The following is a 12957-nucleotide window of genomic DNA, read 5'->3' as shown; positions in this document are numbered from 1 at the left end:
ACTCTTTCCAGTATTTGTCTTCACTGCATTTTCCTGTCTGGCTTGGTTTTCTAGAGAGGTCCCAAAACTTGAAAGATGCACAGACAAAACAGTTGCAGTTGAAAGGTTTTTTTTCAAGACTTAACTGCATTTTAAGCTGATGCCACTTTCCTTTTTAATTTAAAACATGTAATTTTTGCTGTGAACAGCACAAAGGATGACACGATATCAAAAAATCGCAATTTTAAATCCTGAATTATCACATATGAGAGGTAGTATGTACTCTTACACCTTCAGCATTGTATACCTGAAGATCAGAAAGCACCTCTGAAACAATGTTTTCTCCATGTGCTGAGTATAATGCTTTCTCTGAACATTGCCAAACTCCAAAAACCCTCTCCCAAGAGAGCCCCGTGAAGTAAGACGTTTCTGTTTTGTAAGAGGGGGAACCAATGCAGCAAGGTCACAGGCAAGGTTGATAACAGAGCAGGGAATGAAGACTGATTGAAATTCTTACTGCAGTCTTCTAACCTTTAGTTACACTCCTCCTGTGCTCCTTTAATTATGTAACTTGACAAAATTAAGGGGTGGAGGACAGAAAAGGAATTAATCTATTTACTGTCTGCCTAGACTCTTAAATGTTATGTTGAAATAAATATCTGGACTCTATCCTTTTACCTCATAAAGTAGTTTTTGTCCCTTTGGAGTTGCTCAAACCTGTGTTAAATGCAGTGTTAACTTTTAATCTGTGCTGCTTGGAAGTATTTAGTAGCTCGTTCACTTGTTTAACAGTACATTCATACAGTAGCTGTGTCTGCCTCCATAGCTCTGAGGCAGTTAGATCTTTATTATGGGTTTTCGCAGTTGCCAGAAGAAAAAACCAACAAAACAACCTCCCTTCACACCCTTAAATTATGAATGGCAAAGCTCTTACCACTCCTGGAAACGTGACTTGTGCAGTGTTGAATTTGTCAATAAGTCTAACATGGAACATATTCGTTTGGAGTCCCCTGTGAAATCTGAAACACTTCTAGTATAAGAAAAGTAATTTCTCGTATACTAGAGAATCTGTATGAAGCACATAGTTCAGGCATGTGTTCTGCTAAGGTAAATTGTCCATGACCTTTGCAGCTCTGCCTGCGTGTGAGGGACAGAATTGCCTGGTTTATCCCCATCTGTCCCTTTCCTAGCTGTTCCCATTGCAGGACCTGAGGCCGCAGCAGCAGTGCAGGATACAAGCCTGACACACTCTGGTAATTTGCCACTCTTGATTTTGAAAGTCATTTCCTGCAAAGGCCTCACGTGTCAGTGTGAAGAGGAAGATGTCCTGAATAAATTTTGACTATCCCTTCTGTGTCTTCCAGCCTGTTTGATTCCCTCTCTCATGTGATGGACTTAAGGGAAAATGGGGAACAATTTGAGTATTTGTTTTAAACTTCTTGTTGCTTTCATACAAATTTCTATAATTTTGTAATGATTTCTGCATGGGATTCTTGCATTTCTTAATTCAGCATCCAATTTTTACCCTGAGTCTAACTATCTAATGTAGGTGTTTAATTTTCCAGTAATGTGAAGCCACGCTTTTCTAATTTGTTTTATTAGCTTAATAACATACCTGAAGTATAGAGTCATAACCCTCCCTTTTTTGTGTCTGGACAATTGTTCTCTAGGCCAGCAACAGTGTAGTGCTATTGTCTGAACCTGGGAAAAAAACTCCTGCATGGAAGCTGCGCTCCCACTGGGACAATGTGGGAAATTTCTGTCTTACGTGTAATGTTTTCTATGTAGTAACTAGAAAATAGTCTAAACCCATTTTCCTTGTTTTAGAGCGAAGGCACTTGTGATACTGCATGTTTATTCATGCTTAAATACCTCCTGGTTAATTAGCTTATTTTGTTCCCGGTGTTTGATGTGTTACCTCTAGTGTGGAATGGAATTTATCCCTTTTACATGCTGCGGAGTGTAGTGGTTTGCCAGGACTTCACAACTCTGTGTGTGATGGGAGCGAGCCACAAAACTGTTCTGAGCGAGTTACTCTCCTGACCCTGTCAGGGCAGAGTCAGCCCGGGATCTGTCTGGCTCTCCCGGAGTGACTGCTGTGTGAGAGCACTCCAGGCCAGCTGTAAGGCGCTGTCAGGATTTGCAGTTTCAGGGATCATAAAGCATCTCAGAGCTGTGATAACAAAGGTTATTTTCTTTTGAATATTTTGGTTTGCTCTCTACCCCTATAAATATGCTTCATGGGATTATTTTTCTGGGGGTTTTATATGTTTTCTTGCTTTAAGGAAATAGGATAATCCTCTTACCTCTTTTAAAAAAGCACCCAAACTGTCTGTGACATTGCATAAATCTAGCAGCAGTGGAATTTGGGGATTAATCCATGGGTCTACACTAGGCAGTTCTAGTGTCATGAAGATTGTGTTGGGCATCAGTTCAGCATCCATGACTCCAAGGTGAAACTTCCATGTCTGGAGTACGTTCTTGGTTTTGTAGGTGCAGGGGGTGGGAATGCAAGTGTTCATTTTCTGATGTGTGGCTCTCATGTGATTTTTGTTTCATGTGTTTGGAAATCTCATTTCCCTTTGGGTTTGCATTTTGTCATGATGCTGAGTTTATGCAAGAGGTCGCTGCAAGTATTAAATCTGCCAGTCAGATGCAGAAAGGTTTGATCCAAGAGGAACATAGAGCTATTCGAGGGGAAAAAAGCAAACCATGGGCAGTAGAGCACTTGTAGCAGAACTGGTCGTTTTTGGTTTCTAGGGTGTCAGTGCCTTCGCTTGTAGCTGGTGGTTGTATCATCATAATACCGAGCCTAACTTTGCAAGGCGCCTGCAGCCAGGGCAGAGCTCACCCGTGCTGCTGTATAAGCAACATTTTTCCTGAGCTATGCAGCCACACAGGCATGTGCGGCAGTTTTGGAAGCACTGGGAAACTTTTCTGTTTCACTGTGGATGACTTCTGAATTAGTATTCAGTTAAATTCTCTTCAAAGATCAGACGGCAGAGCTGACCAGCACAGGGCTGTAACTGTTGCAGGGGCGGCAGGAAAGCGAAACCTTGAGGTGTTTCTTTTTAGGTCTTATGAAATACTCCAGGAAGCAGTCCCTACACCAGGGTTTGTACATCATTTTTATATTTACAATGCCAAAATGCATGTTTTGGTGATACCTGGATCATTACCGGATTAAAAATGCTGTGACTGATGATTGAGTGGTGCAGAAAGATACCTCATTCCAGAGTGACACAGCTGTAAAGAGAGAGTTCTTACTGTGTGCTGTGAGCTCGGAACTACCAAACAGAGTATGCTGAATCTTCTCGAGTTACTGGTCTAAACAAAGCTAGTTTGGCTTAGATTGATATTGTTCTGCGTTTGCATCAATTTAAGGTGGTGATGCAGGAATTTGTGTGCTTTCAGTTGAAATAATTCTCCTGTTCAGTGATTGTATCCGTGTTTAAAACTGTTATGAAATAGTTCTTCCAAATCACTGTTCTCTTTCAGAGGAGTCCTAAGATGCATTTTATTTCTGTGCCTCAGTGTTACCAAAGGCACTGATTTACATTTCAGCTCGAAAAACATTTTTAAGTGTACCTTTTCAATACTTCTGCTTTGTTATGTCTGTAATGATGATGTTGGTAATGAAGGCATTTTTGTGTTTTCCTGACATATCAAAAAATAAATTTTTTTAATATCTCTTGAGAATTTTGCTTTTTACAGGTGTAGAATTTTGTGCTATTTGTGTGGGTTGCCACCACTAAAACCTCAAGCTTCTCTAACATTAAAGAAACACACATTGACCTCTAAGCATTTTGAAAAATAAATGAGTATCTTGCTTAATACAGTTATTAACTTACAGTTGCACTTTGCTTTTCAGGAGCTCGAAGAAATCCGCAAATGTGGAATGAAAAACTTCCGTAATATCCAGGTTGACGAAGCGAATTTATTGACCTGGCAAGGGCTTATCGTTCCTGTGAGTAGAGACTGCTCCTTATTCTTATGAGCTTTAACATAATGTGGGGACCATTTGTATCTCATAAATCCACAGTTTAGTAGTGCTGCTGGTGGCCATAGATAATTCTGCACCCTGGCAAGGATCTTTGTTATTATAAAACCTCAGAGCTGTAGGTTTGGGCAGCAGCTGCTTGTTCATAAGCACAAGGCAAGTTTATATAGGTGACACGTCAGCATCTGAAATATCATCTATATTTGTGTATCTCATGGGTTTCATTCATGTTGCCCCTCAGACATCCTGTGTAATCTTGGGCAAAGAGTCTAATGTTCCTGTCTCATTTGAGTGTCTTCTGTGGTTTGTTTTATCCAAGTCTGATAATGTCAGTAGGTGTTTCTTAAGAAGAAGAAAAGTCCTTACATAACTGTAAGGTGTTCTAGACTCCTCTGATCCATCCCTGCCTGGCTGCTGTGTTGTTGTAGACCTGGTCCTGGTGAGGGCTGTGGTGGCACTGGGCTACTGAGAGAGAAGTGGATAGGGGGAAGCAGATGAAGTTTGTTTTTACATTGAAGTTTTTTTACATTAAGTTTAAAGTATAAAATCATCATAAGAAAAAAAGGAAGTATTGAAATACTTTTACTCCTTAATATGTGTTTTGTTAATTGACTAGATTTATTTTGAGGATAAAATCAAGTATTGGGCAAAGTTTGATGCAGGGAAAAGATTTGGCTCACTTTCAGAAGTGAGCTCTTTAAATAAAGTGCCTTTACTTTAGGCATCAGTTAATGCCAAAAAAAAAACAATTCATTGAAGTTTTTTACAAGCTCTGTAGACTTGCAAGGGACTGTTTAATCAAAATAGGTAACTGCATCAGTCAACTACAGAGGATTTGTTACAAAGGGGAAAGCAGGAAGTCTAGTGCGTTGAACTCCTTGGTTGAAAGGCCCCTGGATTTTCACCTCTCTTACTTTCCACTGCTGTGGCCCATGGCAGTGGGAATTGGCTCCCTTGGTCGTATGAGCTACTTTTAAGTCTGCAGCAATAGGGGCTGTGCCACTGGGGCAGCAGTTCTGCTTTTTTGTGGGTGCTACCACAGCCTCCCTGAGCCAGTGTGAGTCTGTTTGTTATATGAAAAAGACTTTAACCCTCTCTGTGGCAGTGCCTCTGCCTCGGCAGTCGGAGGCCGTTCAGAATTCATGTCCACAGGCTGAGGTAATGAATGGCTGAGCCTTGGTGCTTTAAATGCTGTACAGTACAGTCAACAATTTACTGATTACTTCTGTGCCTGCAAGTGATTCCTTGGAGTGGTTGACACTACTCTTGCAAATCAGGCAAGCAGGATCTGACACTAAAATCTGACAGAGCTGAGGAGCAACAAGCTTTAATCAGCCACTCTGGTGTTTGTGGTTCATGTGTAACAGTTTACTGCTGTGATAATACTTTGAAGCAGAGTAAAGTTGGTAAATATGACTAATAAAGCAAAACACAGAAACATTTGTTTATTCCTGTTAAAATGAGGAATGTGTGATGTACAGCAGCTATTTTAACAGTTTTTGCTCACCAGAGTGTGAGTGTAGTGTTTGTTGTGTAAAGGTTTGCAGCATCACAAGTGTTTACACGTTGATGCAGTGAACTGTGCTCCATGCCTGCCTTTTGGTTTGTGGGGAATAGCTTTTGATTCACTACTGGTGTAGTTAAGGGAGAATTCTGTAATGAAATTATACTTTCCATAGTAACTACTAATGTGCTGTATGTATTCAAGTAGTAGTACAGGTTGTTATTCTGAGGATGTGCTACAGGAGATGCTTTAGTCTTACTATCTCTCTAGCTATTTTGGTACCAGAGTTGATGGCTTAAAATGCAATACACAGGCTGGTTGCAAGTTTAATTTTTTTGTCTGAGCTTTTGCTTTTGAAATTTCACATGCTGTTTTCATTTTAGAAAATGTTCTTGCTTAGGGTTTAAAGAAATATACTTCAGTAGGAGTAACCAGTTACTGATTATTAAACCCTATAACTAGACAATACTTTGGTCAGCTGCTTAATGAAGGTGTGAAAGATAAAGGTGAATGTTTTTAACAGTCTTCATACTGTGGGAGGTACTGCTTTAGAAGTTTTTGTTTCAGAACAGCTGTCAGTTTTTAAGGGTGTTCTCTCAATTGAGAAGCAAACTGAAGGTACCTTGTCAACTTCTTTTCCTGTTCTGAACTGTAGAATAAGGTAGTTTTTGTACTGTGGGTGGCCAAGGTATACTACTTATTTGATTTTAATATCAAAACAAAACTATCTACCTCAGACTCTGTTCTTGTGAGAGGTACTGTTGGTGTACTGTGAATTTCATTTCACTTAGAACTGCTGGCTATGGACACGTTTTTTGCAGAGCAAAAATACTCCAGTTTAAAATTCTGTTTCTCTTGTCAAAATAAATATGACAAACAATTGGAAATTAATTGCTTGAATATTCTGTTTTGTCCATTTAAAACATGAGCAACCCCTTACATACATTTTTGGTTCAATTTATTGGTGAGGTGCAGTGCAAAAAGTGGATGTTTTTAAGGCAGGTCACTTCCCCTGTCAGTTTACTGAGCACCTCACAGATTACAGCATGTAAGGAGGCAAGAACACGAGCCATGGGGGAGAGGGCACTGACTGCCTAAGTTGTCACTACCACCAAATGTTATTTGTTAAAATTCCAAAGCTTTTAGGATCACTTGGGTAAAAAGTGGTTGTAAAGCTGCTGTAGTTCCCTCTTCCCTTGGCTGCAGAACTTGGGCTGTGTTTCTTACAACCAGATCCTCCATATGGATGAACCTAAAATCAAATGATTTCTGTTGACTAATATTTTCATAGAGCACTCCCCACCTCCAAGTATTGGTAAATCCTGGAGTGGGTTTGATTGCAGGGAATGGTCTGGTTGCTAATGAAGAATGTGTGTGATTATACTTTATACCAACTGGAAACTCATCCTTTGATTCTTGTTCCCAGAGTGTTTGGAAAGGCTTCATGCCATAGTGGGTGTTTTCAGTGCAGAATAGTATTTTCATAAGCTTTAAATGTAGCAATGCTTTATTTTTCTTCTGCCTTTTTTTCTGCAGTTAGTGTCTGCAGCAGTTACCAATAGTCGAACAGGTTTTCTAAGTGAGATTCTGGGCATTGTTTTCCTGTTTCAGCATGAGGAACTGCTTTGCTTACTTCACGGTCCTCTCATGCTCCTTCAGAACTGATGTGATAGGAGTGGGTGCTAAAACTGCATACAGATTGGGAATGTTCTCATCAGCAGACGCAGTGAATATCTATCTTTAGTACCCATGAATGCTCAGCAGATTTCTGTGTAGTCAGCACTAAAACGTCCTCGGAACGTTTAGGGAGATCTGACAAATGAAATTGCTTTGCTGTTCGTGCCACCATGTTGTGAGACACATAAAATAACTGGGTTCAGACACATCCATTTCCCTTGTCAGACTTCTGTATGGGTCTCGGGAAGGGTTCACAATGTTTTTTGAAACACAGAGTTGGTAATAAAGCTACTTGCTAGGTAGGGACTCATGTTGGGAGAAGGTGGGGTTGAATGCTTTCTTACCAGTGCAGCCAGCTGCAGGACAGTGGCAGTCTGCTTTTTCCAGAGTGAATGCAAATGTACAGGTTGTATTGCCTCTCTCCCCAAACAGGTTTGGATGTTTCCTGACACACAGATGTGTTGGAAGAAAGTGCCTTTAAAAGAGGTTGTTTGTTAGATCAAAGTCTGGAGATGTTCTTTCTTACTTGTGTCCATTAGAATATGCCACGTTCTTGACATTCTGCCTTCTTGTTGCAGGACAATCCTCCATATGATAAAGGAGCCTTCAGAATCGAAATCAACTTTCCAGCAGAATATCCATTCAAACCTCCTAAGATTACATTTAAAACAAAGATCTATCACCCTAACATCGATGAAAAGGGGCAGGTCTGTCTGCCAGTAATTAGTGCTGAAAACTGGAAGCCAGCAACCAAAACTGACCAAGGTAGGACTCTGTGCAGAGAGAGAACTGGCTGCTGAGAGACTTCGAGCGTGTTTAAATTTAAAGCTAATAATATTTCAGCTTGTCAGCTGCTCACTGCTCCTGGGCTATATTTGTTGTAAGGTTTGTGTCATGAGTCATGTGTGGTCAGCATAGTGTGCAGCTCTTGTGGAATCTCATTCTGTTAGTGGAATGTAAGGTGATGGCACTGACATGTGGCATTTCCACCTCGTGGAAACCACAATGCTCTTCATGGCTGAAGAGTTAATTAAGGTGGTGTCCTTGGAATACTTAGAAATGTTGCTGGTAGTTTGTGTGGGAGTTATTTCGTGGTTCTTTCTGAACAATGGCTTTAGAATCCAGAGGTGTCGAGGACATTCCTGGATGTTTGAAAGAAAAGGTCTAAAACCTCAAGGCTTTGTATGTTCTATAATCTGCCATGTGGTTCAGTGATTTGAACATATGGCTTGAAGTATCAGGGGAGTCATAAACAAAACCTGAAATCAAAGTAAAGATTAATGCATAATTCTTAAAAGATCACTGCTGTGAGGCTTACTGTGTGCAGTGTGTCTTTGGGTTAGAATTTAAGTACTTTGAGGAAAAATGTTTCATCAGGTTCTATGGCAGACTGAGAGTGTGATCCAAGTAGTGTTTTCAGCTGTTGTTGCTTACATTAGTTGTTGGGGTAAGAACTTCATGTTTTCTGACAGGTAGTGATTAGTTAGATGTTAAGCATTTATTGTCATACATATAGAAAATGCAAACATCCATGCGAAAAATTCTTACTCTTTTGGACTGTTAATTCAGATGAGTAGTGGGAGAAGCAGTCACTGAAGCAGTGGGAGAGCTTCAGTGTCCCTGAAGCATCTTGCTGCACAGGAGAAGGTCTTTCTCTCTTCCAGACTCTTCAAGGTGGTTTTCACTTGACCTGTGTTCCTGGTAGGAAACAATGCTGTACTATTTCTTTTTTCTGTGAAAAGCTAATGAAGGCACTGACAGTTGGTGCGATCTTGTCCCAAACAGTAAAATTCCTGTTGTTATTTTAGGAAAGATGAAACAGTTGAGTGTTGGGGAAAGCAGAGGTAGCAGCAAAAAGAACCTCTAAATTCAAATGGGAAAGCCAAAGTCTTTTGAGTTAATGTAGATTTATCCTAGATTATACAGGACAAAGATCCTTGGGAGAGAGGAGATGGAAACAATGTGTAGAAGGTTTGTGTTAACACCTGAGCAGCTGTCTTGATCCTATCAGCCTTTTCTAGTTAAGTGAAGGAATTGCATGTCTCTCCCAGCTTGAAATACAAGTTGGCATTAGTTAGAACTACTGAAGCAATTGTTTGCCTGCAGGTAATCACCAGTGTCTCCCTGAGAAGCAACAAGTCCCTTTCTATCAGAGAGAGTGAATCAAAGCTGTGCTAAAATCAGAATTTGGAACAAGCCCTGGGTGCAAAATACTGCAAATCTCTCATGATCTGCTGTTTCACGGTCTTCTGTTTGTCTTTTAACTCTCTCTTCAAGAAGTTGTTTTAGTGTCAATATCTGTTGTTGCTACATGGTTGTATGAACCTGTGGCAGTGTTATTACAGCCCTGCTTAAATGTCTGTTCCTTTTTCTTCAGATTTCTTCTCCACTGAAAAGTCACCCTCAGCCTGTTTGCTCTTTGGGCCTTTCTCAGTGGAATAATGTGACTCTATTAGTTCAGCATTGAAGTGATTTGGTTTTGTTCAGTCAGCAGTCAAGAAAGAGAGATTAGGTTCATCATAAATCATTAATTCACCTTTCCTGTCCCAAATGTGCATCTTACTGCTGTACTTTTTATCATTTTATGCTTAATACTAGTAAGAACTGTTAGGGTATTTTTTTCATGCTGTGGATTTTGAGGAACTCCTGATCTGACAGTCCTGTTGTTTTCAGGCTTGTTACTGTGTTAAGGTTATTGAAGACATGTTTTCTCTGTAGTGTTTTGCTCAGAGGGGATTGCCACATGCAGTATTGATGCTGGTTTCATAAGCAGTCAGTGACAGGATGGCAGTTGTCCCAAGTCCAGGACTGGTGAATTTCTGTGAAGGAAGCGAATACTAGTTCTGCATTCCTTGGACAGTTTGTCGCAGTTTAAACTTGGATTTGTGGTAAGGAGTGTTCCTGTTTAGCAGTCTAGCAACAAGAGTTGCATTTGAGTGTGGCTTGTTGAGTATCTGTGTTGAGGTATGCTCCCTGTTCCTGTCAAGTAAGGGTGGAAAAGAGTATGAGCTTGACAAGATCAGTGCTCCAAAAGAAGCCGCTCTGGTATTCCAGCATCTAATGGAGTGACAAGGGGCAGGTGTCAGTGTTTGATTCAAATTCAGGAGGAGGCAGCTGGCCCTAGTGTGCAATGCATGAAGTTAACCAGGTGTGTTATACTTGCTTTAAAACTGGTTTTGGTGCTGCTTTGTATTCCTCTGGGTAGCCCAGATTCCCTCAAACAAATCTTGCTAATGCTGCCAGTGAAGTTCTCCTCCTGCACACCTGCTTTGTGTAGAACTGCCCAAGTACAGATGCCTGTGAGTGCCTGGACATGGGAACTCCTGACCCTTGGGGTGAGGGAAATGTCACTGTGGTGTGTGAGGCTCACTATGTAAATGGCAGGTGCAGCTCTGTTACCTGAGGAATGGCATTTCCTGTGGAGATGACAGGGCTGTGAGCAGAGGGTGAGATGCACCTTGCAGCTCTCACGTGTGCGTTTGCCTGGTGCAGCTCTGCATTGGGCAGTTCAGAGCAAAGAGAAGACTTGCCCGCTGGTCACAGGGGAAGTAAGAGTCACAGGGAAACAAAGCTGAGTGAAAGGGTTTCCAAAAGCAGCCCAGTCACAGCTGCATTTCTCTGACAGGTGTTGGGCAAAATGCTTCGTGGCGGAAATTCCATCTTTACCCAATCCCATTAGATGAACTTGTCTGGGAACTTTGGTGTTCTCTCAGCCATGGGAGAGTATTTCAGATGGGATGCCAGTTACATGGGAAATCGTTTGTAGTGCACTTTGGTCTCTATTCATGTTGATTTTGTTTACAAATATGATTTTCTGGTGTTCATTCACGGTCATTGAACTAAACCTTGGCATATCGCTGTCACTTACTCACGCCCTGCGCTTGAAAGGGCCTGAGATTTGTGGGGATGTGTTTAAATGCAGTTAAAGCTCTTTTCTTACCGGGGAATTTTGCTTACATTTTGATTTTCAGAAACTCACCATCTTAGTCTCTGACGGTATTTATACTTCTTTTGACAGTAATCCAGTCCCTCATAGCACTGGTGAATGATCCACAGCCCGAGCATCCCCTCCGGGCTGACCTAGCTGAAGAATACTCTAAGGACCGTAAAAAATTCTGTAAGAATGCTGAAGAGTTTACAAAGAAATATGGTGAGAAGCGACCAGTGGACTAAAATCTGACACAACTGCTGTCAGCACCGTATGCTAGAAGATCGGAGCAGTGCATTTGAGACACCCCGTAAAGCAGGACTCTATGGAAATTGACAAGTGCCACCTTTTGGTGTGAACTTGTGGCTGTTACTAACTTTCTACAGTTTTCTTAATCAAAAGTGGGCTAGGTAACCTGTAAAGAAAGGATTAAAATTTAAGATGTTCTAGTTCTGCTTTCTTTGTTTAAAAATCACTGCTTCAATATACTTTAAAGTATGCTGTTTTCTTTTTCTTGTCAGAATTTATCAAAAATATCTTAGACTTATATTCTGCCCTTAAATTGAAAAGGTTGTGGCTGTCATTTCTTATTTTTCCTTGCAGTTCCCACTATCTTAAGTTCATTCATTGAATTTTATCCCCCTCCTCAAACTGATGTCTTAGGAAAATATCCCAGTTCTGGCAGAAAATGATTGAGTGTTTGGCAGTTTTGTTTACTTTTCTTTCTACATGTTGCACTGTGCTTTGTGGGACTTCTTGCAAGTTCCCCTGAACTTCAGTTTGTAACATAATAAACAGAACCCAACCCATCCCCACAAAACCAATCAGAAATAATGTCTGGGTCTGATGTAAATCTGGCCAATGTTACCACAAAATGTCAATTAAACGGGGAAACCCAAGTTTTTGTGTGCGTCATTGAATTAGGATATGGCTCATGTCCTGCTCTTGGAAAACTTCGGACAAAAAATCTGTAGTGAATGAGTAGTGGAATGTGATTGCAAACTTCCTTCACTTTTATCCTTAACACCTGTGCACAGTAGCGGGAAAGGTGCACAGAACAACATTGCAACCAATCCCGGAGAGTTTCAGAAATTGGGGACCAAGAGGTACCAGTGATAAACTTCTTTAAAATCAATATTTTGGCAATGTTAATTTTGAATTCAAGTACTAACTCTGACAGCACTGCTGTCACCTTAGAATGCACAGAAACACCTGTGTTTATGGGATGGCACTTGTGCCGCTCCCCAGCCCCATTGCTGTGCAGTTCTGCCCGACACTGGTTCAAGGGCAGGACGGAGCAATGGGCTGGGACAGAGTACACTTTGCTGCTGCTGCTCCTGTGTTCGAAACACACGGGTTGGGTGATTAAATGAGTGCTTCAAGTGTCACTGTAGCTTAATCAGGCAGAGCTGTTTTCCGGTTGCTCTGGGCACTCCTAGCATGCTGCAGGAAGCCCCTTCTGTTCAGAACTGAGCATCCTTTGCCGTGGCTCTGCTGCTTGTCGCCTGCCTTTCCTCCCCAGGCCAGAGTGTGATCATAGCTCCACAGTCAAACTGCCACACAGTCAAACTGCCATCTCCCCCCACCTCCAGCTGAGTCTGTTACTGAGCAAACAGCATCTCCAGAAACCCACCGATAGCTGGGAGTGCATGTCATTTTGAAGTGCAGGAAGCTGAGATAGAAAATCCCTCACACCTGGGTGGTTGCCTGTACTCTTAAATTCAGTTTTAATACAGCCTCTGCCTTTGCAACCTTTCAGAACTAGTGTGTCAAGCAGTAGGTCTCTCCTGGTTTTAATGTCCTGTATATTTGCTATTTCCTCATTCTTCCCTCTCACTGGCTTTCATTTCCAATCTAGTGCAAACAATG

The 12957-nt window shown here is 41.3% G+C and overlaps 1 protein-coding gene across 1 annotated transcript; it reads left to right on the top strand.

The window, feature by feature from the left end:
• The first annotated feature begins 3826 nt into the window (after positions 1–3826).
• Positions 3827–11987, top strand: UBE2L3 (ubiquitin-conjugating enzyme E2L 3). The gene is made up of 3 exons (XM_009080797.1): positions 3827–3946; positions 7739–7925; positions 11179–11987. Exons 1-3 carry the CDS (start codon positions 3878–3880, stop codon positions 11331–11333), a joined length of 411 nt encoding a protein of 136 aa, XP_009079045.1. The 5' UTR covers positions 3827–3877; the 3' UTR covers positions 11334–11987.
• Positions 11988–12957: the final 970 nt, after the last annotated feature.

This window comes from Acanthisitta chloris, unplaced genomic scaffold (assembly GCF_000695815.1).
Source record: "Acanthisitta chloris isolate BGI_N310 unplaced genomic scaffold, ASM69581v1 scaffold22478, whole genome shotgun sequence".
In the NCBI taxonomy this organism is placed as follows: domain Eukaryota; kingdom Metazoa; phylum Chordata; class Aves; order Passeriformes; family Acanthisittidae; genus Acanthisitta; species Acanthisitta chloris.
Note: the sequence above shows the minus strand (reverse complement) of the source record. Positions and strands in the feature narration are given on the sequence as shown.